The 26,782-nt window shown below is 46.0% G+C and overlaps 1 protein-coding gene across 4 annotated transcripts in view; it reads left to right on the top strand.

Annotated features, from left to right (window-relative positions):
- Aff3 (AF4/FMR2 family member 3) overlaps positions 1 to 26,782 on the top strand; it is a 448,844-nt gene that overhangs the window by 386,461 nt on the left and 35,601 nt on the right. For all 4 annotated transcript variants that reach the window (XM_021197941.2, XM_021197940.2, XM_029538747.1 and 1 more), the window contains one exon: positions 20,557 to 20,746. In XM_021197941.2, the coding sequence (XP_021053600.1) occupies positions 20,557 to 20,746 (190 nt within the window). The remainder of the gene's footprint in view (positions 1 to 20,556; positions 20,747 to 26,782) is intronic.

Here is a 26,782-nt window from a genome sequence, read left to right as displayed (position 1 = left end):
CATTCCCAGTGGTAGGACAGCTGAAGTATGATGACCTCTCCAGTTTAAAAAACAAAAACAAAAAAAAAAAAAACAAAAAACTGTCACCTAGTACTGTGGTTCACTTCTCAAGGGAACAATGAAGACCATGTCCTTAACTCTGCGTGGCTGTGACAGGTCCTCAGTGGCTCCTGTAGATGGCCTTCTGTTTTCTGACACCACAGTAGGGTTTAGATGGTAAACAGCTTTCCTGTGCCACCTTTGCTACTCAGTGATTCCTGTCATAAGGCAGCAGGCTCTTCCCATCACCTGGTGACAAGTATGCCCAGAAGATCCTCTACTGGCCTTTCTGGGGTGCCCAGCCATGGAGTAGCCTCCAAAAGGGTCAGCAGTGAAACCTGGTTTGATGGCCTTATGAGTCCCTGCATCTATGGTGAGTGCTGGTGTGCCCCCACACCCCTGCAAAGGCTTCCATTAAAGTCCTAACCCACAGTCTCATAGTATTAGGGGTGAGAACTTTGGAAGGTAATTAGATTCAAATAAGGGCACAAGGTCCTGTGATATTAAAAAGCATACACAGGGAAGAAGTTCTGTAGGCACGCTGAGGAGGCTGTGGGCATGCCAGAAAGAGTTCTCACCAACAAATGAGTGTGTTGGCACCTTGGTCTTGGACTTCACAGCCTTCAGAACTGCAAGAGCTGAGTATCTTATTTAAGCCACTCAGACAGTGGTATTCCTTACAGCATTCAGAACAGAGCAAGACACCATCCTATGTACTGTTTCAATGCTCAGTGAACAAACTCACGGTGCCCCTGCACTCACCTGCACACCACATTTGTAAAGGCAAGCTGCATCTGTTGCCATAGCAGAGTGTGGCCTGTGGTATAGCTCAGAGGTAAAGTGCCTAGCATGTGCAAGACCTGGGTTCAATCCTCAGCACACAAATAAATGCATATGGTGCAAAGGAGGTGGCTTGCTTTCCAAAGGAATTATCTACCTTTTTGTAGTATACGGATAAAATCCCACAAGAAGCACGAGCCTGCTAAGTGGAGCCTGAGTTTTCAGATCTAGCTTTCTTTTCAGTAAAAGATTACAGTGAGATCTCATTAAATTCCAGCATCATTACCAATAAGATTGCAACTCCCCTTGTCTTACTGTACAAGCACTGCAGATTGTAGCTTAAGGTAGGCGGGGCTGTGCCAGTCACCATGCCTGCAGAACCCCTAAGTAACAGCATTCTGCACACCTGGGCAGAGCCACAGCTGTCTCGACTCTTCTTTGTAGACACTCTGGCCTCTTCCTGCGACCCCTTCAGAAGTCAGAAATAGCCAGAGGGTATTTCAGTCATCAAGCCACAAACAGGTTTTATATCAGTAGGAAAGAGGTCACATCAGGCTCCCTGCAAATGTGGAAGTTCTGAGAGAAGCACATTAACCCTGAATCCTGTGGCTTCGGAGTGGACTCAACATTTTACCACTGTGACACGTCCATCTTCTGACTGTTCTTCCATCCCCCACAAAGGATTGTGTTAAATTGCTTTTAAAATACAGCTCCAGCAACTTGAAGGACGAGTCTCCCAGGTCCCCGGACTTTCCCTGTCTGTGATTAACTGTAATTAATCCTCTTGCCTGTCGTCCTGTCTCAGACCCTGCCGTACGACCCACAGGCTGTGTCAGTTAGTAATGATGCGGTTTCTGGGTGTGATTCATCTTCCTCTCTCAGTCATCCCCATCCCCTGCCCTCTGTTTGACGCATGTGCACATATGCTTTGACCTGGGATGGGCCAGAAATGCCATAGACCTAAGGTAGACAGAGTAAGCCCATCAAAAGCCATGAACCATGGATAATCTCGTGGTATAAATGGCTTCTTAAAGTTGCCTACTATCCAGAATGTACCTAGTAAGTCCCAGTAGGTGTCCTGCATTTCGTCTGGCAATCCCACGCAACCCACGTTTGAATTCCAATACCATCAAATCACATAGGAAAAGTCAAGGGGCTGGGGAGATGGCTCTGCAGGTGAGAGTGAATACGGCCCACCCAGAGGACTGCGCTCAGGTCCCAGCACCCATACTGGGTGGCTCACAAGTACCTATGACTCAGCCTCAATGGATCCAATAGCCTCTGTGGGCACTAATACGTGCACACCCACACACACATACACACAATTTCTAAAAATAAAGTGAAATAGTAAATGCTTGGCTTAAAAAAAAAAAAACAAGAAAGAAAAAAGTTTGGGATCTTGAAGGGATGAGAATGGTCTGTTCTTCCATTGTTTCTTTTATAGCTGATCCCCCTCTTTGAAGAAAAGGGGAAGCAGTGGCTCCACATTAGAGCATACGTTTGGTGTGTCTGAGGCTCTGGGACCCATTGCCAGCCCCAGTCAAAACCACAACTGAAGAACTAATAGAATAAACATTGTAGTTCCAACTTATCCTATTGATAGTCTGTCTGTCTGTCTGTCTGTCTGTCTCTCTCTCTCTCTCTCTCTCTCTCTCTCTGTGTGTGTGTGTGTGTGTGTGTGTGTGTACGTGTATGTGCAAGAGCATGCATGTCTCTTTCTATGTATATCCATGTGTCTCTCTCTGTTTCTCAGTCTTTCTGTGTCTCTCTGTGTATGTGTGTGCACAAGCATGTCTCTGTGTGTGTGAGTGTGTGTGTGTGTGTGTGTGTGGTGCATATACATGTATGAAGTACATATGGAACCTGCTGGAGGTTGCAGGTTGGGGTTCCTGGCTAACCTCCTGTCTTCTCTCCTCTGCCAACACCTGCCCTGATAGGAAACACCAGACTCTCACTTTGTTTGAAATGTAGGCTACTGCTGATCCATGTTCATTTTGAGAGCTACTCTGATTTGTGTGTTTCCCAAGTTAGCCATGCAGAGGGCTGCTTTTGATAAAGCAGACACCCCCGAGAATTTCAGACCTGTTTCCATTTGTGTTCAGGATAAAGAGACTTTCTGTTGGCCTCTAGTTACGGCAGGTCATAAGCAGAGGACCTTACTCACAAGTCGTGATTTGACTCTGAGGGGTCCTCATTAGTGGGGCTGTGGGTGGTGCTCACTCTCAAACTCTGTTTCTTAAACACGATAACTCCCTTGCATATCACATAGTATTAATTATTCATTGGCTAACTTTTTCCAGCAGTAATTAATGAGATAAGTCACACAATGGAAATGGTAGTAAATATAATATAAAGCAATTACTAAAGTAGTAATTTTCATTCATAATTATTTTAATTACAGGGGAGCCAGCTTATTTCAAGCCCTGTCTCCACAGAGCTTCTTTTGAGCTTCTGAAACTGTTTCCAAGTAGGGAGATTCTCTTCCTCTCTGCCTTAGTGAGCGACCAGAGGCGTTCAGGCAGATGGGTAGCTGGGAGGTGTCAGATGGGACCTGGGCTGTTTGGAAGGTTGGGATCTCAGGGACATGGCTTTTAAAGAAAGACAAAGACAGAAGAAACCTCTGGCTTCACCAAGAACAGCTATATACCTGTGCATTCTCACAGGACTCTTCATCAGACTATCTACCCACCTACCCCCCACACACACATACACAGAGAGAGCGAGAGACAGATAGACCTTACTAGTGCTCTGTGGTTGACATCTCGAAGTTCTTCATAGCTCTCTCTTTGATTTGTAAGGTCCAGTGCAGTGGTGGAGCATATTCCAAAGCAAGTCACCTCTTGTCACATGACATCCCACTCAGCCAGCAGCTCCCCTGCCAGGCTCCTGACCCCACCCAGCCTTCCCAGTCCCTCCTGGCACCACTTTCATAAAGGTGTGATGGGATGGCAGGGCACCCACACACCTGTGCCCAGGCATGGCAACAATGTCCTGCTACAAGCTATCTGCATGATGACTTGTCCAGTGGGTGACTGGGTGAGATTGAACTTCTCCCCAGCCTAACCTAGGAGCCTGGTGTATCCCCGGGATGTGAAGGTCACAGTGCCTTTATGGCAGCCACAGAGCACAACATGAAGTAACAAATAAAAATGTCGTGCCAACTAAGAGACAATGCAAGAGGCAGACTTATGTCCTCCTGGGTGTAATGTGGGCCTTCCTCCTGCCATTTGGACAAGGGGCTCAGATTTGCATTTTGTTCTGAGTAGTGGTAGCCATTCTCACTCCAAGGATGAGGAAGATGGTGGCTGTATTGATTGACTGGTTGGTCGTTAGGAACAGCCTGTCTTTTAGTTTTTTAAAATCTCAATGAAGTATTTCTTTAAATTTTTTATCTCTTTTTGTCATTCCAAGATCTCAAATACAACTTGTTCCCAGATGTGAACCCAGGTACACAGTGTTCTGTGTGATAATGTCTAATTAATGACCTAACTCCTGGGAGGCTCCAGCTTGCCTCTCTTTCATTAAGAAGGAGGGAACACCCCTTTAAAGAGAGAAATTCTGGTGAGAATATCAAAGCTAAGTTTCCCATGGAGTTTTCTGTCCATGAGGACTGTCTCCATGCTTCTGAGTCACCTGCTCAACCGAGGCCTGGCACTGTGTTTCCCGCCTCTGAGCAGAGTTCGCTGGAAAGCAGGCTCAACCCTGCTGGAAGGGCTTCATCAGGAAGGTGGGGCTGGGGTGAGAGCTTTATGGAGTTTTGATTCGCATGGAGCAGTGACATTTCTGAAAACCACGTTGCTTGCATTCTCTGTGATGGGGAAGCTGAGTGTCCCAAATCCCAGCCTCAGATCCTAAAGACACTTTGCCTACATCTGGGAGGCAGAGTACTGCCATCCATCAGCACTGGCAGAGACTGGCTTCAGGCCATCCATCAGCACCCACAGGGACTGGCTTCAGGATGCCCTTGCAGAAACCTACACCTGCTAATTCTCAGATCCCTCAGGTCCAACAGCAGAGTATGTGATAGAATCCTTTCACCAAATACTTTATGTTTTGCAGATTACTCTACAGCACAGCACACAGCAGTAGTGATATAAGTAGCTACCATACTCCACTCATTAGGGAGAAACAGAAAAATGTTCTCTACATGTTCAGTACACATGCAAGGTTTGGGTGAATATTTCTTGATCACTGATTGATTGAATCTTTAGATGTGGATTCCTCTGTGGTTGGCTGGATCTGTGGATGTCAAGTCCCCTGTGAATGGCTGGATCTGTGAATGCAGGGTGCCCTGTGATTGGCTGGATCTATGGATGTGGAGTTCCCTGTGATTGGCTGGATCCGTGAATGTAGAGTGCCCTGTAATTGGTTGGATCTCTGGATGTGGGGTGTCCTGTGATTGGTTGGATCACTGGATGTGGAATGCCCATGTACATAGGGCCAACTGTACTTATTAGTAGTGGGAATGTCAGCTTTTATTTAGGCTCCTAGAGGTAGTGTAGCGAGCAACTTAATGGCATAGGCCAAAATGTTGCATGATACTCCTATAGGCAAATATCGGAAGAGTTACAAGGAAGCATTGTATAGTCATCTTCTATTAACTGTAGTGAGTGGCTGCACACCCCCACTGCAGTGGTCCCTGGCTATTCTCCTTCCCCTCCCCCCCCATACCCACCCCCAGCTACTCATCAGCCTGCCTGGGGAATAGGAAAGGAGTTTAAAATGAACTTAATCTTAACTGGTAGATAGAAATGCTAGGATCTGTCAGCTTTAGGAATAAGTAGCTATGAATAGGAATAATTAACTATGTAGCTATGTATTGCTCCAAGTCTACTAGAAGAAAAGATCACCTACTTCAAGCCCTTCTTTTAAAAGATAAGGAAGTTGAGACCCACAGTGAAGTATTATTAGAACAGCTGGCCCTATGACCTTGCCATGTAGACTCTTGACCAATTGGCTCTGCTGGGATCTTAACCAAGATGGCCCGTCAAGCTTACCCTGTCAGCTCTTGTCTTGATCTGTTTGCTGTTGCTATAACAGAATTTCCAGGCTTTATACTTTATGTGTCTCGTGGTTTTAGTCACTGGAAATTCCAAACAGCATGGTGCTGGCTTCTAGCAGATATCCTCCAACTCCGCTACAACATAGTAGATGAAGGAGCAGGAAGGGCCTCTGTGGTAATGAGGAACCAAGAGACCAGAGAGGCCAAATGTGTTCTTTTATAACAATACTCTCTTGAGAGATCTAACCCAGTCCTTCAAGCATGGCTTAATCACTTCAGAGTGCAGCAGCCCCATGATCAAATCACCTTCCACCACTACACTTCAGAACATCGGCTCACTGAGAACCAAGCTTCTGGCCTTGGAACCCACGCTGTGGGACCACAGGAACCGCGGCTGTTCTGAACAGATGGGTGATGATTTATATTGAGGAAAAGGGGAGAGCTCCGGCTGGGTCCCGTGAGGATAGTCCCTGGCTTGTTGGTGGTTGCCTGGCTTGGCTTGGTGGTTGTGGCTGGGAGCACGGAGATACCTTGTACAGGAGGTTAGACACGACTCTATAGACAAAGACTTTCTCTGCGGCAACCCATGGAAGATCCCAATGAAAAGAGGCAGTCCATGGTTTTAAGGCATTTATTGTCCTGGCGGAAAATGGATAAGTAAAACTGCACCCCAGTTCTCAGGGCGGGTCTGAAGTTAAATACCTTTTGCAGGGAGGAGTGTCTTGAAAGGAAAGCCTAATTGGCTAAGTCTCCAGGCCTTTAGATACCTCATTAAAATGGAGATCTGTTTTGAGCCTACATGACCATAGGTCACGCGTCCTCTACCTGAGAAGGGGTTTGGGGCGTTGGCCTTAAGTGACTGATGGCCACAAATCTATGGAGCGCTGCAGCCTCGTGCCAGGAGCCTAGTGACTGGGAACCAGACGAAGCGCCTGCCATCCCTCCGGGTCACTGGGGTTTCCAACCTTAGCTCAACCAGGAACCAGGCTGGCTTTCGTGGTCCTACAAGAATTCAAGCAAGTGATACAAAAGAGGTGGTGGGCTCAACGAGAAGCCAGGCCAGAGCTTCCTTCCTGTGCACTGCCTACTATGTGTGGTGGTCCCAGCCTAAACACAAGCCTGGGGCAGCCTTGAGAAACACAGAGAAGGCCCTGCTTCCAGGGCTGAGTCACTGGGTCTCAGAGCTGATGAGTCCTGGAAACACACCCCTTGGGGCCTCTGGCTTTGAAACATGTCTGTCTCCACCATGCTTTTCTTACTTGGTTGTGGTCCCTGATCCCTATTTCCAGATACAGTCTGTCATCGGAGTGACCTCATCTTTGAAAAGGCCCTAGGTGGCACTTCCCACAGACATTCCTGAGTAACAGGAACATCCTCACCTGGGGAACAAACCCAGCTCAGTTTGTGACAGCTACCAAGAGCACAGCTTGAGCTGATTCCGCTACAAGTCTGGATCTCAGATTCTGTGAGTGGATTCCCCTGGCATTCCCCAAAGCTCCCCATCCCTAAATCCTTTGCCCCTGAGTGAGACATAAATTAAACGTCACAGGCTGATGACACTTAGGTGCTGGCTTTGCTTTAAAACACAGCAGAGACATGGAATTGGTTTATTTTCAGAGCTTAAGTGAGGAGGAGGGTTTTCAGCTGCCAGCCTTCATTTCAGAGGAAGAACCTGGGCACTGCCATTGCCCAGGGCTCTCGTGACCTCCTTTGCCCTTGATTGGAGCTGCCAAGCTTTGCACTGGGACATCCTGGAATTAAAAGAGGAGACCCTGAGAGGCCCTGTCACAGGCTCGTTGGGCAGGTGTTCCCGACATTCATACCATACCATTCATTCTTGCCACTCCTTTCCTGACCAGGCATGGTGGAATTCCACGGAATTACCAGATGGACAGTGTGGGTAAGCACCAGCTCAACTCAGGCCAGGGAGGTAGCTCATGATAGAGGGCATTTTTATTAGCTCTGGAGGCCCCAGATCCAATCTCTAACACCAAAATAATCAAAATGAAAATTATTTTCATAAAGAATCCAGGTAAACTATAGGAAGGGCTGCTTGGTCTTTCTTAGGCTACCATGATAATATTAGCTATGTTTAAAAATAAAGGATAGCATTAATTATATGCTAGGTTCCGTGCTAAGGACACTCAGTGTTTTCTCATTCGGGCTACCTAGCAACCCTATAAGGCTTGTTCAATTGTTACCCCTTTCATACTCATGAAATATCTGGCTCAAAAATAACTATTAATTTCCCCAAAGTCACCCAGCCTTTAAGCAAAGTATGCAAATGTCCATTCAGGTCTGATCCTAAAGCCTGTATGTCAGTCCTTCCTACATGGCAAAATCATTTAAATATCCCCAAATGGGGCCAGAAAAAGCCACTGATTTGTTCCCATTTTCAGGGACTAATCCACTCTTCAGACAGCACATGGTGCTAGAAGCCAAGGCCCAGGTTCTAGCCCCTATCTACTACTAACAATGAATGGTATTTGACCTGGAACAGATCATTGACCCTCCACCCTGCCCTAGAGCTGGCTTTCCTACCTAAGTCATAGGTTTATTCAAAGAGTGAAGAGAAGGGCTTGAAAAAATGCTTTTAAATAACCTTATGAATGTAAGCATGCTCGCTATTTGAAGGAGTTAGAAATTAAGTTAGAAGAGAAAAATAACAAGCAGGTGGTAGGAGAAATCATGTCTGCATGAAGCTGCTTTTTAAAATGTAGTCAAAGAGTTTGGGTAAATTTTTACCACCATCTGGATTCTAGTGTTCCCATGGGGCAGCAGTCTGGGGCTATACTATCTCAGGAGCTTAAAACATACAGAAATTAATTTCAGAACCCTATAAATAAGTCAAGAGTGGCAGAGTATCTAATAGGACATGGCTGTAAATGTTATGGTTGCTGAAGGGCACTAGAGCTGCACCTCAAGGGATAGCCCCTGTCTTCATGAACCATTTGACTGGGCAAGGGGCTGACAGGACTCGTGGCTCCTGAATATGTCCTTCAGCCATGGCTCCTGAATATGTCCTTCAGCCTGAGTTTTCTTCTGCAAACAGATCCAGCGTCCAACCCAGAGAACAGCTGGAGAGAAGGGGAGAGCAGTGAGTTACCACAGCCCAGACTCTAGGCACCTCATTGTCTGCTGGTAGCTGAGGACTGAGCAGTAGACTTGGAGACATTCGGTGGCCACTCTTTTAACAGTAACGAGATTGGGGACAAATGGGTGGGTAAAGGCAGATGTCCATGCTGTTCTTAAGAGTAGGTCAAATGAAACATGCTAAGGCTTGTCTGTCCATGTGGAACACCACTGGCTCTGGACAGCTGGAGTGTGACCCAGCCCAGGCCTTTAGCATGGCCCCCTCTCTCACCCCTGCTGGCGTGGCCTCTCACCCGCACACCTGGGATCACACACATCCTCAGCCTTCTCTGCCAGGGGACAAGTTGTACTAGCAGGTCCCCGCTCTCTGACACCATGCAGGTCCCAGGCTACATCACAGCTCTTGTCACCAGTCAGAATACTGAGTTCTCCCATGAATTGTCACTGTAGACAAAGACACTCTTAACACATCACCAAGTCCAAGGGGTGCAAATTTGTGTCACTACAGACAGCTGCTGCTTCTTGGCCCTGTCTCTCAAATAGTTCCTAAGACAGGAAGAGAATGCAGCACTGACCTTGTTCAGTAAGTCATGAGAAGGTGTCCTGGCTTTAGCCAGCCCAGGGCACTCAGAGATGAGGTATGCAGCGGCTAGCCCAACTTCCTCTAAGGCCCTTCCCCCATCTTGACTCACAGTTCAAAGTATGTCAGTCATATGTTTGTCCAAGCAGTAAGTTCAGGGACCCCCCTCTTGAGGGCACACCCTCCTGAAGGCAGGGCCAGCAGACTCAACATAGTCATCGAAGCAGTTACATGGAGACAGACCTTACTGAGTAAATATTATTTTATACATTCCAAAACATGTTTTAGAATGTTTATGTGTTCCAAACATGTTTATATGTTCCAAAAGAAGCATAGCTATCTTTCACATGAATTTCTTTTAACGTTTAGAAACCTTACCTGCATGTATCATAATCAATTTGCTTTATAGAGGGTAATGGGAGACTTCAGGACAAGATGCTAAATTCGATGTTACCTCTGTGACACAAGCAAGGATAACAGATAAAATAAAATAAAATACTCCCTCCCAAAGTGAGAGGTAAAGGTTTCTGAATTGGCAAATGCAGTCATGGAATATTTGTAAAGACTGAAGGGAAAGGGGGGGGGGGCTACAAGAAGTAATCCGAGTCATGTTACTCCCTGGATGAGTGACAGGAAGCCGAAATTACTGAAATAAGTCTTGGGGCACTCAGAAGTTAGTCAGTGAAATTATCATTGAAATTCTCCCAAACCTATAGAAAGAAATGGATATTCAAACACAAAAGGCATTTAGAACTTTAATAGGAATAGTGTATTTAATATAGTACATTATCCATAAAAGCCATCAACAAGCCCAGGAATATTTGGGGAGAGAGCCAAGGAATGTTTGCACATTATTATATTTTCCCCTTTCTTTATAGCATGCCTTTCTTCTTGGCTGGACTACATATGGGCATTTACCCAAGTGAAAGCAAAAAGTATATAATGCAATGCACATCACCAAACCATAGCTTTTGTGTCTTGGTTCAAAATGTTGTCATCAGAATGACAACATCCCTCAGCACGTTCTAAAAAGAAAAGCCTGCGAAAACGCAGGGCCATTCCAGACACAGTAACAACACGGGGCTATCCCAGAACACAAGAACATGTGTTTCTTAACCCATGAGTCAGATAGAGGTGCCATGACCCCAAGACTCTTAAGCTCAAGAACTCTTTAGAGGCACTGCTGAGGCAGATTCCTAAGCCCTGGTGCCCGACTCACCTGCAAGAGCAGAGCGTTATAAAGAAAACAAACCCAGGCATGACCAGGGACCCAGAGGTGACATCTCTGCTCTCTGGTATCTGAAACTACTGGCCAAGCCTTAACCCCCAAGCTTTTCCCACGCTGGCATATGGACACAGCCTCGAATTCTCAGCAGGACTATGCACGTAGCTCCGTGGCCTGAGCCACTTCTCTGGACTTGGTGGCTTGTGTCAAAAAAAATCCCAGCTGCTCCAATAGAATGATTAATGTCCAAGTTTATGGACTGTCTGTATTGCTGAATTTCTTTGCTGTCAATTTTTATCCTTCCCTAAGGGCAGCAGAAGGTTCTGGACCCCTCTGGGACCTGGGCAGTGCTATATAAGTCTACTTTATAGCTTTCACCTCCACCCAAGCCATACCCAGTTTCCACCCACTGTACAGGAGCCATGCTGCCTGCCGCTGCACATCACCTCTTCCGTGTTCTTCCATAAGAGCTCCCAGGGTGTCCTCCAGGCTTCAAATTCTCTCATGCTGACCCACATCCCCATCCTATCCTTTTTTTAAACCTCGGTATAGCAACATCCCATAGTGAAAAAGCAATCTCTGAGTAAATACTTGATCTAAGATTTGACCTAAAAGCTGTTCATGAACATACGTTTAGAAAGTTAAAAATGGAAACGGTGCTGAAGGCCCGCAAGTGTGGTGTGGTGTGCTGAGAGGTGATGTGACCATCCCAGGTGTTAGCCTTTAACTCAGGAAGTCTGTAACAGGATCATAAAACCTGGACATATGTATACATATACATATGTATCATGAGGGTTCCAAAAAGAGTGAAGAAAGGGTGTGGGGCTGAAAAACTGGTTCAGAAAGTGTTCAAAATAAAATGAATATTTAAAAATTTTCATTTTTTACAAAACAAATAAACCTATAAGTCCCAAGAGCTAAACAAACCCCAGGTAGGATGAAGCCAAAGAAATCCAGGTGGAGGCACGTGAGTTGGCTGCTGTTCTCATTGCTGGACAAAGCATGTGACAAAATGACCTTAAGAAAGGAAGGTTCATCTTAGCTCATAATTTGAGGGAACAGTCGTCCATTGGTGGCAGGGAAGGTACAGTAAAGAGATTAGCTATAGCTACAGAAGCAGGAAGACGAGGCAGCTGGCCACAGTGTGTCCACAGTCAGGAAGCCGATGACTGTTCTTCCCACCCCCTTTACTCAACCTGGGGCCTGCATGCATCCTCTCTTCTTGACCCTTCTGGAAACTCCTTAGCACATGCCCAAGGGTGTGTATGCAGCAACAGTCAGACATCACAGCACAGTCGAACTTCCAACAGCGGAAGACCTGCAGCACAGTGGTTAGGATGTTTGCCCAGCATGTGCAAAGCCTGGGTTCACACCCCAGCACCATATAAACCTGCAGAGATGGCACATGCCTGGAATCCCAGCACTCAAGAGGCAGAGGCAGAGAAGGACCAGAAGATCAAAGTCATCCTCCTTAGCTATAAAATAAGTCTGAGGCCTGCCTGGGCTACATGAGACCCTGTCTTTATAGATAGATTCTTTTTTAAGCAGTGAGAGGCAAATACTTGGCATGTCAGGGCCACAGTTCCAGCCATTGCAGTGACACAGGACTCTGAAACCTGGAGATATCAAGAAAGTTACACATCACTTAAGTGCTAAACCAAGAAAACTGTCCATATGTCATTCTGCATACAGAGAAATCCTTCAGGAATAGCAGACACTTCTTAAGGAAAACCACCACAACTAACCTAAAGGCTAAAGACTGCTGAAAAGGGCCTTCAATGAGGGAGGAAGGGACCTTGACAAATCCAGAAAACAGAACATGTTTACATAGAAGCATAATTACAAGAAATGTTCCTTCCCCCTTCGTATTCTTATATATTTATTATTTTTTCTTTGAAATGTTGTTTACATACATTTTATACACCTATATAATGAATTTTAGTCCTTTTAATCCCACATTTCATCTTATAAACTTTGTAAGATGCAGCTGATTGTTGAAGCAACATTAGAAATACCATTACCTGGTTTGAATATTACATAGTGGATGCATGTATTGAAACATCATCATGCAATTCATAAGGATATACAGCTATAAGGTTATTTAATTTAAAAGAAATAGAAATTAACCAAAAAAGAGAGAAAGAGATAGCCATATTAGTGCCAAGTAAAGTCAACTTAAAAGCAAAATGAGTTCCCACGGGTTGAGCACAACATGACGTGGTGATCAACAACTCAATTCTCATGAGAGGTTAGCACCAAACAACAGCATAAAGAGGAAATAAATATTAAAGTATTCAAGATCTTGAGACATGACTCAGTGGTTAGGAGCACTGATTGTTCTTTCAGAGGATCCAGGTTTGATTCCCAGCACCCACATGGCAGCTTACAAGCATCTGTAATTCCATATATGCAGGCAAAACACTTAAACAAAATAAAAAGAATTTTTAAGTGTTCAAGTAGTTGAATGCATGACAATTATCATACAACTTAGTCATCACATTCCTTGACATAAGTCACAGAGAAATGGATATTTACATCTGCACAGGACCCTATACAAAAACATTGCTAGCAACTTTATTTTTAATGGCATAACACTAGGAACAACCAAAATGTCCCTCCGTGGGTAGATGGCTAAATGACCATGGAATACTGCTCAGTAACTTGGATGGGTCTCAGAATATGTGGCAATTGTATTTTTAAAGTAATACATCCATAGGTAAGCTGATTGGAATAAATCTTATTTTTAAAAGGAGTTAGACTATATGAAGTGTATAATTTACAAAACAACAGAGTTTTAGAGGTGAGAACAGGTCAATGTTTGTCAGGAATTAGCACAGCTCTGCAGAGGCAGAGAAGAAGCTATGGTTCTGAGATATGAGTTTAGCGATGGCACACCCATGTGTTGGCAGGAATCCAAGCATGTGATACAACCCAGAGCTGTATGCACATTGTGCCATTGCCATTTTCTGGTTTTATACAACTCAGAACTGCACCCACACTGTGCCATTGCCATTTTCTGGTTTGATATTTTGATCCATCTTATTACCTAAAATATAACCACTGGGGGAAACTGGGCAAAGGACACATGGAAGATCACTACTATTTTTACAGTTTCCAGTAACTTACTAATCATCTCAAAATGCAATTTTTATTTATTTAATTTTTTTTTTTTTTTGAAAGTTAGAGGCTGGAGAGATAGATGTCCCAGTGGTTAAAAGGACGAGCTAAGAGCTTGGTTCTCAGCACCCACATCAGACAGAATACATACGTACATACGTACATACATACATAAAATAGATAAATGAATAAATAAATAAGAATAAATCTTTTCTTTAAAAGGAAGGCCATGAGCATTAGTTCATTGTGATTGCCTGCTTGTCTGAATCCCTGGTGAAATTGTAGCTGAGTGTCTGTCAGTCTGTCCACTCTAACTAGAGCCACTCACACTTTCAGAGTACTGACCGGATATCAGCTGTGATTCTCAGTCCTGTGCCCTGGCCTATAGGTGGCCTACGATGCGATGAGACATGTTGTTAAAACTTCAGATTGGTATCAGTATTCTCAAATCAGGAGAACTGATAAAACCACTGGGACTGGGGACATCCTCCAGAAAGTCTAAACACCACATACCTACTGGACTCTCACATCTATATATCAGAGAGATTGTGGGGATGGGGACACATTAAGCTATGCAAGACTCTCCAGCCTCACAGCTTCCCCACTGGAAGCCCAGGGTCCAGGATTAAAGCACTGGACAACAGGCAACCTGCCTGCATATGTCACTCTTTCTGTGCCGCTTGCTTGCTATGTTAGCTTTTCGATTTTCAACCTGTATACAAATGGAAACCTAGGCATCCTCAAAGTATCACAAGCAAACAAACAAACAAACTATGGGGGATGGGGTGTGCATCTCTTGAGCTACTTCATAGCTACGTCTATTTGGGATCTGTTTATGGTAAATCTTCTTATGACCCAGGTAATCTAATGATTCCAATCATCAGAGTGGTCAGGAGCTCAGTGAACAATGTGCCAGAGAAAACCGGGGCATTAGGGGAAGCTCAGCAGGAGAGGGTATCACTGTGTCTTGGTCCTCAGAGAATAGTAAAAGGAAGAACCAGAAGAGAGAGAACAAGGACTTCTGACACAGGGTGTAGCATGTGCATAGCCCACAGCTTGGATGGGGGCACAGCCACCAAGATGGTGAAAAATGGACACTGGTTGTGGTACAGGGACAGCCACATTGAAATGGAGCTGGAGACATGATCATGAGCCAAGCGTGAGGAGCATCACAAGCCATGTAAAATACAGAAGTAGCTCCTCGGGGAAGGAAAGCAAACAAGATTTGGTATAAAACTACAGTGCCGTCAGTTTGGATCTGGGAAGGGAATTCTTTCTACAGTGAACTGCCTTGGCCTGCTCGCATCTCTCAGTTCTGATTTGAGGAAGCTCCAGATCAGCTGCTCTCCATGGAGATGTTACCACTGAAGGACTGCCATAACCCAGGCCCTGGTGATGGCTGGGAGATGGCACGTTTGTTGAGTTGTTACGGAATCCTTGAGGAAACTAAGGCACTAAGTGTTTACAGCATGTGTGTCACCATCCCAGGAGACATCAGAAATCCCTGCCTCGTCATTTGTCCCTGGGAAGCTGTGACAGCTTGGGAGTATTTATTTCAGGCAGGCATGAGACCTTGAGTCTTAACTGTGAGATCCAGGGTGTGTTCTTTCCATTCAGCATCTTTTCCTTTATGACCTGTATTTAGACTCAGCCTGGGCCAGATTCTAGAAGGGATGTGTCAATGTCGACAGAGGCAGGGATTTGGCAAACACATCCCCCAGAATAAAGCTAGGCATCTCTCAAAGGTGCATTTGAAATATTTGAGTGCAGCCACTCAGAACACCAGCAGATCAGTTCATGAAATCAATAGAAGACAGAAACAAACTCTACTGGGAGGTCTGCTTGAGTTATAGTAAATGGAATTTCTAATGCATTTTAAAACATATTTCTGAAAGAAAGAAATGTTGAAAGTTGGAAAACAGCAAGAGGTACTGAAGTCCTCTCACGTTTGTGTTACTAGAGACAGGAGATCTTAAAACTTTGTGGAAAATGAGATCTGGTTTGTCAACATCAATTAAATTGGTGATGGGGGGGTCCATTTAGATATTCATTCTGTAATTGCCTGTGGATACCCAACTGTGCCAAGCTGTGCTAAGCTTTGGTGACCCAAACACTTTGCTTTTAATTTGTAGAGGCTTTGTTTGTGTTGGTTCTGTGGTGTGTTGGGGGTCAAGGCTGACATCAGGTGTCTCTTTATCTTTATTTACTGAAAAGGGGTGTCTCACTAAACCTAGAGACTGCTGGTTTGGCTAATCTAGCTAGCTTGCTAGAGGATACCAGCTCTGTCTCCCATGTGCTGAGATTACAGGTAAACCATCACACCTGCCCAGCTTGTAGATGGATGCTTGGAGATCCAAACTTGGCAAGCTTGGGCCTATTAGTCTACTTTTCAAAGTATCCCTGATAAACGTAGCACCCAGGTATGTACTGGCCTTTTCATTTGGGGATTTTTAAGTGTAAGCCTATAGTGGCCCTTCAAGAAGGTTTTTCTGATTTTTTTATTCCCCTGAATTCCGTGACTCTAAAACCTTCCTCACTATTCTGAGCCAGTTCTTTTTTGATCATCTGTAGGAGTTGAGTGACCATTCCCCACTGTCACCCCCACACACACCATCAGCCCATGTCACCCCCACCGTCAGCCCAGCCCAGGCAAAGCAGCTGCAGCTGCATGCACTCGGGGCTAGAGAAGTCACTGGCAGCTGGCCTGGGTGACCAGTTGTTCACCAAGGATGCTTGTGAAGGCCACTCAGCAGAGCTCTCTTTGTGGAACAGGATTAGATGGATAGATCGTGGATAGATCTCTCAGTCTGACAGCCGGCTGAGTCCTTCTAAGCCCTGCCCAGACATGGGTGGAGGGTTTTTGGCTATGCATTCTCTCTTCAGAACAGAGGAACATGAATACCAAATGCTCTTTTGCTTCCTCTGGGATTACATCCAGATAAATTCATCTTGAGTTGAAAGCAGTGTAGATTGTTAACATACTAAGTCTATGAACACTACCAACTGAAGACTCTTGACTGTGTCCCCTTGTGATAACATCGCTGCTGATACCCAGCATCTCCAGAGGACAAGTCACAAGCCCAGGGAAAGATTCAGCTTGAACATTTCACGTGCTGTTCCTACCAAGTACATAGTCCTATCTCACCTCACCATTAAATCCAGCGAGCCAAACACCCATCATAAAAGGGCTGTCTGAGTCTTCACTCACGATCTCAGACGTATCGTGAGTCTCTCGGACCTTACAAGCCAGGTGTGAAAAAATATCTGTGCCCTTGGTTCTCCCAGATGTTTTTAAAGAAAAAAAATTAGTTATGCCAGTAAAATTTCCATTTAAAATGTGTTTGTTTATTCAGGGTAGAGAGACTTTTCTGCCAACCTATTTCAGATCACTGATTGTGTTCGCATCGTCCTGGGCTGGCGCGTCTCATCCATGAAGAAGAAGGGGTGGGTAGTGACAGAGGGAGGCAGCCTGTGACTGTGTAAATGGCACATCCCCAGAAATGAAAACCTTTCTTCTCAAGCGACAGCCCCTCCCTGTGCGGTGCAGGCCACCGGAGTCCCACCCATACACTGAGACCTCTGCTGCACTTGGACAGGTTATTCACAATGTGCGTTTATGGAGGGCATTGGCCATAGTCTTATAAAACTGATCAAAACCATCTTTGTTCATCTTTATTTCCTAGCCTTCAGCAAACCTCACCCTAGAGCAGCAGTTCTCAGCCTTCCTGGTGCTGCCTTTACTACAGTCCCGCAGGTTGTAGGAGCCCCCAGCTACTTCATAACTAACTTTGCTACTGTTGTAAATCATAAGTATCCGTGTTTTCTGATGGTCTTAGGCGACCCCTGTGAAAGAGTGGTTTGGCCCCCTCCCTCCAAAGCATGACCCACAGGTTGGAAGTCACTGCTTTAGAGCATGATCTTTGCTTGCTCTCTGCTTGCACCATCCTCTTATGAGGAAAACGCTTCCAGACTATGTGTAACTTTACTTGTAGTGTTGTTGCTTTTGATGGTGTCTCTGTGTGTGTGTGTGTGTGTGTGTGTGTGTGTGTGTGTGTGTATGTCTGTGTGTGTGTCTATGTGTGTCTGTGTATGTCTCTGTGTCTGTCTATCTGTGTGTTTGTCTCCATAACTGTGTGTGTGTCCCTGTGTATGTATGAATATGTATATATGTGTGTGTGCATGTGTCTGAGTATATGTGTATGTGTGTCTGTATGTCTCTGTGTGTGTAAGTCTGTGCATGTGTCTGAGTGTGTGTGTATGTCTGGGTGTGTCTCTGGGTGTGTCTGAGTGTGTCTAAGTATGTGTGTATCTGTGTGTATGTGTATGTGATGTGTCTGTGTCTGAGTGTGTGTCTCTGGGTGTGCTTCTGTCATACTGCATCCTATCTCTCTACTGGGAAAAGGTACTAGGGGTGGGAAACACTAGAAGGAGGCAGGGTAAAGTTGAAATGGGGAGTCCACAGTGGTTCCCAGTCTCCACTCTGGGTACCTGCATGCTGCTCACCACTGGGAGAGGGAGTCGGGAACCAGGGGTCTGAAGTCTACCTTTCCCTCAGGGTGCCTGTGCATCAGGCAAAGGTGCAGGGGTGGGAGTTTCGATGGAACCCAGGATGAGCAGAATCCAGTCTGATTGGGAGCAAGGGCCAAGTGTACTAGAGGTGCTGAAAGAGAAAAAACCTTCCTCGGGCATCTCTTTAGTGGAAGGCCTTCCCTGCTGCAATCCTTAATGAAGCAGTTCTTTGAGACGATCCTTGCTTGTACATATTGTTTTATTTGATGGTGGATGTAAACACATACACTTATTCAGGGTGACCTAGGGACTATATACCTTTTGTGGGAAAGGAATATCCAGGAAGGGAAGGCTCGAGACTATCTAGATCCCTCATTAGACCTAGATCTGGTCATTCCAGACCAGGTACAGAGACAGTTAGGCTTCACTCTTACCATTCTCAAATCTCTGAGAATCCCTGGATTTGAGCTCATTCAACCTTATCAGTTCTGATGCCTGTCTGGTAGCATGGTCCCACGTGCTCTGTGTGTGTGTGTGTGTGTGTGTGTGTGTGTGTGTGTGTGTGTGTGTGTGTCCCAGTGTTTTAGTGGGCCAAAAAAAAAAAAAATATTAGTGCAGATCCCAGATGTCATGTCAACTGAATACAAGCCCCACCCCACTTCATTCAGCCACCTAGGAGGTAGATTTTCATCCTGAGGAAAAAGATATGTTTTATGAACTATTCCTTCTCCTCTCCATCTCAAAATCTAAGATCTTTCCTCGATGCCAGACACCAATAACAGGATGAAAATAGAAATCTCTGCAGCAGAGACAAGGTGTGAGCCTGCAGTTGTCTGATGTTGAAGGATTCAAGCAGATAGTATGTGTGGATGTACGATTCGTGACTTTGGCAGGGAGGAGTGAAAAACCAATGGATTTGTTTATGTTTGAACTCCACTTTCCCCTAAGTCCGTCATTCAGAAAGGTGCTTTTCATTGCCAGAGTCCCCAAGACTCTCCTTTCCTGTGGCTTCTATGAGAGAAGCAGAGACTGCAGTATTTCCCTCCCCCCGGCCTCCACAAAGGGGAGCTTCTGAGATCACCCTTAGACAACATTCTGAGGTTTAAGGGATGGGTGAAGGGGTCCTAAGCCATGTCCAGTCTCCTTGGCACTTGAGACCATAAACCCTAAGGAGCTCCAAAGCCAAATCCTCCGTGGAAGTCAGCCCTGTTGAAGCCCTGGTCGCAGTTGGGAAGTGACCAACAACTCTTTGCTAACTCAGTACTTCAAAGGTGACCAGCATTTTCTGAGTTAGAATTTAACCTATGAGGGACGCATCCGTGAATGTTTCAGTGAATGTGTGAGCGCACTAATGTTTTCTTTTTGACTTATGCACTCTTTGATAGACATGTGATATCTGATTTTTTTGTCTCTGGTGAGCGACCATTTCAAAAAGTGTGGATCGAATTTTCCTGTTGAAAATATAGGGACAACATGGCAGGTTCTAGCACACGTGTAATTATCAGGTGTCAGCCAAGGATGCCATTTCTACCTGCTATAGGAGTGATTTTTTTTTTTAATGTTGTGAAAGATCATCAGCTCTTTTGTGAAGGACTGCAAAGCTACTGTTCACACACCATGCCAGCGTCCATAATGACCACAGCACTGGACTCTACAATGGAAAAACGGAGGGAAGCAAGATGTCTAACTTTTGACAGTCACCACATCTGTGGAATCTTCCAGCAGCCATGAAGGCTCACAGCAGAACCCTGTGGCCTTTCTGCAGTTCCCTTGCCATTAGACATTTTCCTCTAAAGCAAAAACAGAGTTATTTTTGACGGTTTGCAAAATATTCTGAGGTCTTTGGATTCCCTCGAATCTGTATGGGTTTTTAGAGTCAGAGGCGCATTTGAAAAGCCACTCTCAGAACAGCAGCGACCTTGAAATAATCCGAGAGTACCACACCACCTCCCTCTAAGTAGCCACGCATCAAACCAGTGCCCAATGGCGAGTGGGCACTGTTCGCTCTCAGTTTTATTTCTGGGTCTAATTTTGTCTGATTTTGGCTGCTCTGGGCCTTGATGGTTGTCCTGAGTCCAGGTCCTGTTTGACAGATGTGTGCAGTCTGTGCCTCCCCTTTCCTTTGCCAGGATGGCAGCCTGCTGGTGTTTCCTGTTTGCTCATTTGGCTTTCTTTCCCTTTCCTTCTTGGGGGGGCCTGGTGGACTGGCAGCTCCGTGGTTCAGCAGACCAACTGTAGAGGTTCGGCGCCTTCCAGCAAGGGCGGCAGCAGCAGCAGCAGCGGCGGCAGCAGCTCCTCCAGCGACTCAGAGAGCACTTCCGGCTCCGACTCCGAGACGGAGAGCAGCTCCAGCGAGAGCGAGAGCGAGGGCAGCAAGCCTCCGCACTGCTCCAGCCCTGAGGTAGGCAGCGGCTGCTGACTGGAGGCCTGAGTCCCCAGCCCTGGCTTTCATCTTGCCTGCCTACCTACCCACCCTCCTGCTGTCCCCAGCCTGAAAAACCTGCGGGCCTTAGGGTTTCAGCTCTGCTCCCCACTGTGTCCTCTCCTCCCTGTCTCACAATGACACTGCTTCCTTTCACATGCAAAGCATCAGCTTTTACTGTCTAAAAAAATAGTTGTTCAGCTTCCAGAAATCTCCACACATGCTATAAACATCACTGACAGGAAATAACCTAAGGCTGGGGTCTCTCCCCCTCAGGGTCATCCCAGGCAATAACTAGGCAGAGAAGTTTGTTGCTTGGGAAGTGTGACCACCCGTAAATCACAGGCCAAAGAGTTTTATGCATCGGGCATGCTTAGAATATTACCTTTCTGCAGTTTGTCACGGATCAGAAGAACCGGGGCTATAAATATTAATAAAACTCCCTTTATAGTGTTTTTTCTTTGTGAAAATATAAAGGGGAAATTAGCAACCACCTACAAATAATAATGAAACCTTTTACAGTTGTGATCAGTATCTAAAGGGACGCTTTAGGTGCCTCGTATAAAAACATTATAAGGTACCAATAAAAACATTGCTGTTTCTACTTTCAGTGGAAAGGGGGATATAAAGGGTAATTCAGAGCCCAGAGGTTCTTGGGTGAGAGCAGAGACCCCGTTCCTTGGACCTGTGGAACTGAAAGGGTGGGCTTTGGTTTCTACATAGTGAACAAAAAACAGTTGACATCCCTGTAGGTTGTGGGGTGAAAGGCTTTGCACACATCCAAGGGGCCAAATTCCTAAGTGTGCAGACCCACTCCTGAAAAGTCCAGCGGTGAGAACAGAGCGCTGTATAGGGCATCCACACCCTGCGTCATCCAGGTGCCACACATGGAAATAGTTATGTCCTGGTTCCAGGCTCAGAGAGGGTTCCTCACACCCCTGCCAGCTTTTGTTTTATGTCCCCACACCCTCCCTTCCTCCTCAGCACCTCTCTGCTTCAAGGCAAAGCTTTCCATTCATCCTAAAATGAGCCTTCTCCCCAGTGTTTTCTCTCCTCTCCACAAAGTCCTCTCCTGTCTGCCCAGCTCTCCGTGCAGCTGTGTCTGCCTCTCACATAAGAGCAAAGGCCTCAGCAGCGCTAACCGATTCATTCTAACCTGGCTCTTCCCAGAAACTAAACCACGACCCCTCCCTCATTATTCGTTTATACATTCTGTATCCACTCAGTAAACATTAGTTGACTGGCAGCCACAGTGCTCCGTGTTGGCCTGGGAATGTAGCAGTTACCTGACTGAAAGTGTCCTGTGTGCCCAGAGCTAACATTCCCATGGGGGATATTTGAGATGGAAAAAAAAAAATGTAAGAATTAAAGAGAATAAAATCCAGGAGGTAAGTGAACTTTAAAATTATAGCACAAGTGTCCACCTTGTGCTATAATTTTTTGAGAGAGTTCAGAATATTGAATTATAAGAAATGACAGAGCTGGAATTAGAGCACTTGCCTGACATGTACAAAGTCCTGTGTTCAATCCCCATTGCCAGAAGGGGGAAGGAGAGAAAGAGGGAGAGTAGAGGAGATGAAGACGGTACTGGGTCCCAGGCCAGTGCAGGAGCTGGGCTGGGGGTGAACTGAAGGACATGGGGTCCATGAAGTGCCTCCTATCCAGGTTCCTCTTTGTGACTTTGCTGGTTAAAATCACAAGTGACAAGTCTTGGTTTCACATTGAAATTTGAATCCTGGAGCTCCTGGGTTTCCTAGAGTTTTGCTTGAGAACAGCAGGACACTCTAACAGCATCAACCCTGGAATTCTGGATGATGGATAGAGCCTCCTGCCATTTCTCTCTGAAAGTCTCAGGGGTCCCTGGCTAAAGAGGGGGACCTCTGAAGTTTTTAAGTTCTTAGAGAGCATATGAGGTCTCCACTCCCTTCCTACTCTGTAGAGAGAAGGCAGACGCCGAGTAATGCATTAAGCACACTACCCTGTGTCCCTTTCTGCTGGCAAGGGACATGTATTTGTTGGAATAAGAGTTGGATTTTTTTGAGCCTTTTCCCCAAGGTTAACGTAGACGCACGGCCTGTAGGAAGGAACAGTTTGTAGGTAGGTGAACATCACAGTGCTAAGTAGCAGTAAGACCCTGCTTCCTTAAAAGGTGGCTGGCCTACTCTGCCTGTCAGCATGGAGCCCTGTATTACAAGCCCCTCATGATAGACCAGCTCTGGATAGCCACACTCCCCGGTCCACTCCTCAGACCCACTTACACTGCCTTAAAAGCAAACAGCTGTGGCCCTCGCTTCTCTTCCAGACCACCCTTTCATGGGAGTAGAGGAAGCAGAAGCATTCATGTTCTGATGTACAAGTCTTCTTCCACTGTGGCAGTGCTTAGAAAACCCTGTGGGCCCCACTGAGGCCCCTAAGGTCCGACAAGTTCCTGAGCTACACTGGGCACTGGCGGGCCACATGGCTACAGCCGGGTGTTCTCACCTCAGCAGACTCTCTGGCCCAGGGCTCCCAAGGCATCTCCAGCTGACTCGCTAAGTTCCCTTGGCGAGTCATTGCCACACCAGACCCATTCAATGACCGCCCACCTCGAGGTTAGATATCACCATAACCAGTAATGGGTAAAATCAAAACTCTTGAAGTTTATAATTAACCATTCAGATTTATGTAACAATAAATTCTCAATTCACAAGATGCCCACACAATGATTTCAGAGCCAATTGATGATGATACAAGCTGCCCACCTAGATTAGACAAATTACCCCAATTATTATCCCTATATGATAGTATATCTACCTGTGGCTATCTAAAGTCATGGTGAATCTGTCCGTCCTCCATCTTGCTTCCTTCTCCCCTACCTGTCTGCTCCATCTCTGTCTCAGTCTCTGCAACTCTTCACTCCACCTCCCTTTTCCCTGTCCAATCACAGGCTTCTTGTTATATAAATAATTAAATTAACTGGACAGGGAGAATCCTGCCATACCTAAGAACTGTTCTTTATGGACATGATTGCTGAAAGCCGTTTCATGGCTTATGAATCCCTGAAGCATGGCCAGGCCAGGTTGCTGAGCCTGCACAGGAGAGTCTGTCAGCATGCACATCGCTCACGGTGAATCACCTCTTCGCTGGCCTGTGCTGAACTGATTTTTTCTATTGGTTTTTCTCTCAGGGACTTTCCTGGCATTGGACATAGTCTTATTCACACTAGTGCTTCTCCAGGGTTGGAAGCTGATTTTCCATGCCTTTGCCATGCTGACAGCACACAGGGTTTCCTGGCCCAGAGTTGCCAGAGTCCCTATAGAAAGACCCTGGTCACATCATGTGAATTCTTGGATAAAGCAGGTTAAGTCTGTCTTTATATTGGATAGCCCCCGACCTAGATATTGCACTAAACCTTTTTTTTCCCTTGTGGCTCTTCCCTAGTGGATCTGACCTATGCAGATCTTCAAGGAAGGCTTGAACGGAAAGTACATGTTAGAAAAGAACACTACAGATTCTTCTTTACAACCAGCAGAAGCATGAAGTGTGTTCCTCGTGCTAATGGATGCTCGGCTTCTTGTTAATCATATTCCTCAGGGGCACGTGGTGGTGTGTGCTGTAAAGAAGTAGATGGGGTGGGGATGTGTGTGGAGACCTTGTATGTGAATCATGCAGAAGATGAATCAGGGCAGAGAGCTGTAGCTGTGCGTGCCAGGCAGTGAACCCCCAGGAGACAGACGCAAACCCCAGGCAGAAACCTCAGTAATGCCTCAGAAAATGGGGCATCCCCAGTGCATGGTTGTGGGATAGGATTTGAAGTCTCGGGCTTTGTCTTCCCCTGATTACCTGATGTTTGAGATTCCGTGGCCTCCACCCACCGCGGTAGCTTCAGCTACAGCACTTCTCCCTAATCCGTGAGGAACAGAGCTATACGCAGTTCTTCTGAGAACAGAGGCGTTGCCATCAAGCTCCCAGGCCTGGCAGAGCTGTTGCGAGGCATGAAAAAGATCAGGTCCTAGCTGGAAAGCAGTGTGGACAGTGTTGAAGCTACGGGACGCTCGCACACCAGGAACAAACACCAGAAAGGCTATGCTGCTTGGCGAGGTAGAGGCCAACAGACATTGTTTGCAGGGGTCATGTTTTCTCCAACAAGTCTGTCTAAAACTCTCATTCTGGGTTCAGGATTGACATTTCTCAAAAGATTGAAATCCCTTACGGAAGGCTACTCAGAGAGTACTGGGGGTGGGGGCAGCTTGTGTGGAGAACTTGCTCTGTATACCTGGGAGGCAAGCATGAAGTTACTAGGAACCAGGCAGCCTTGGCATCTCACGGAGCACCTCTAAGCCTCATCCACAAATTACAGATAGCATCTCTTATCTGTAAAGATTAAATTGGATGATATATGCAAAGCGGGAGGCATATGTAGGTGCTCTGTCAATGATAAGTGATCCCAGGATGATGGCTCTTGAATGCCAGACTGGGAATTTGGGTTTTGTCTAAGAGGCAGTAGGAGGTTATTGGAGACCCTTGAGGAAGAGAATGTGATTTAGTGCTGTGTTGAAAATGATACTTCACACTGATTCATTCAGCTCTCAAGTACAAGGAAAAAAAAAAATGACCCCAGAGTACGTCTGGCAATGGGCCCGTGAAATTCTACAATTCACTATCAGTGGTCCCACTCTGAAGTTCCAGCGTGACTCTTCCCATATGCAGCTGTGTCTGCCTCACACAAGAGCTGAGAGCAGTGGAAGCCTGGGGAGGAAGGGGGTTGGGGAACCAAACACAGCAACAGGTTCCCCTTGGCAAGAAGCTGTTCTGTTCCTATCGTCCCGTTTGCTGCCATTGCAGCCTAAGCCAGGCAGGCATCCTCTACAGGCTTCTCTGCCTCCCTTTCTCTTGAGAAGCCACGAAAATAAAATAAAATAAAATAAAAATCACATGTAATGCTCAGAGGTAACAGGAAGGTAATAGCTTGAGTACCCAAATCCAGATGCTCTAAAATCTGCAACCTACTAAGCTCTGCCATGCGGCCACTGGTAGAAAACTCCACAGCAGAGCACTCAGTTGTATGTACACATTAAAACTGTGAAACATTACCACCAAGGGGCGGGGATAGTTCTGCAAGTGAAGTGTTTGCTGCATGAGGGTGAGGGTGAGGAGCTGAGACCCAGAACCTCAGAAAGTCTGGCATGGGGGTAACTCACGTCTGCAACCCTAGTCTTTCTGCAGAGAGATGGGAAGTGGACACAGGAAAATCCATGGGAGGAAGCTGGCAAGCCAGCTAGCCATGGGCAGCAGAGACACCACCACTTCTACCTGTGTCAAACAAGGTAGAAGATGGTTACTGACACCTGAGGTTGTCTCTGACTTCCACGTGCATACTGTGGTGTGTGCGTAAACACACTTGGACATGTACATGCATGAGCACACCCATACAAACACACACACACACACACACATACACACAAAATCAGGTATGTATGAAGTTTAAAGACTTCTATGTTTAGACTTTGGTTCCATCTCTAAATGATCTCATAATTATATACAAATATTCCAAAATTCAAAAACAACATAAAGCCCAAAGAGTTCCTGGCCCCAAGCATTCAGAATAAAGGAGATCAGGCCGATCTCATCTGCTAAGAACGAGCAGTGGGGTGTCCCTGCTCCCCACCACAGCTGTGGTTGGTGACATGCTCACTCCATCCCCTAATGTTATCAGGGGCTTCCCACCACCCTGAACCTCTACCCTCACCTCTACTACCCTTGTGTCTCAGACACAACTCTCCCCTGTCCACTTAGATCTCTAACGACAGCCAGAGACCCAGCTCTGCTGTCCATATATATGCACCTCATTATGAAAAATAAATCTTGAGATGAAAGAGGTTATAGTAGAAATGTCTTTCTCTCACAGAGAAGAACCTGACTGATTCTGCCTCTAGGCTTTTGACTGGAAAGTTTGAAAGATAGCTAAGAGACTGGAGGTAGGGATCAGGGGTATTGTTTGCCTGGAATGCGTAAGGCCCAGTACACCTTCTCAAT

Source organism: Mus pahari, chromosome 5, assembly GCF_900095145.1.
Source record: "Mus pahari chromosome 5, PAHARI_EIJ_v1.1, whole genome shotgun sequence".
NCBI lineage: Eukaryota > Metazoa > Chordata > Mammalia > Rodentia > Muridae > Mus > Mus pahari.
The sequence above is the reverse complement of the archived record's forward strand: the minus strand, read 5'-3'. Positions and strand labels throughout refer to the sequence as shown.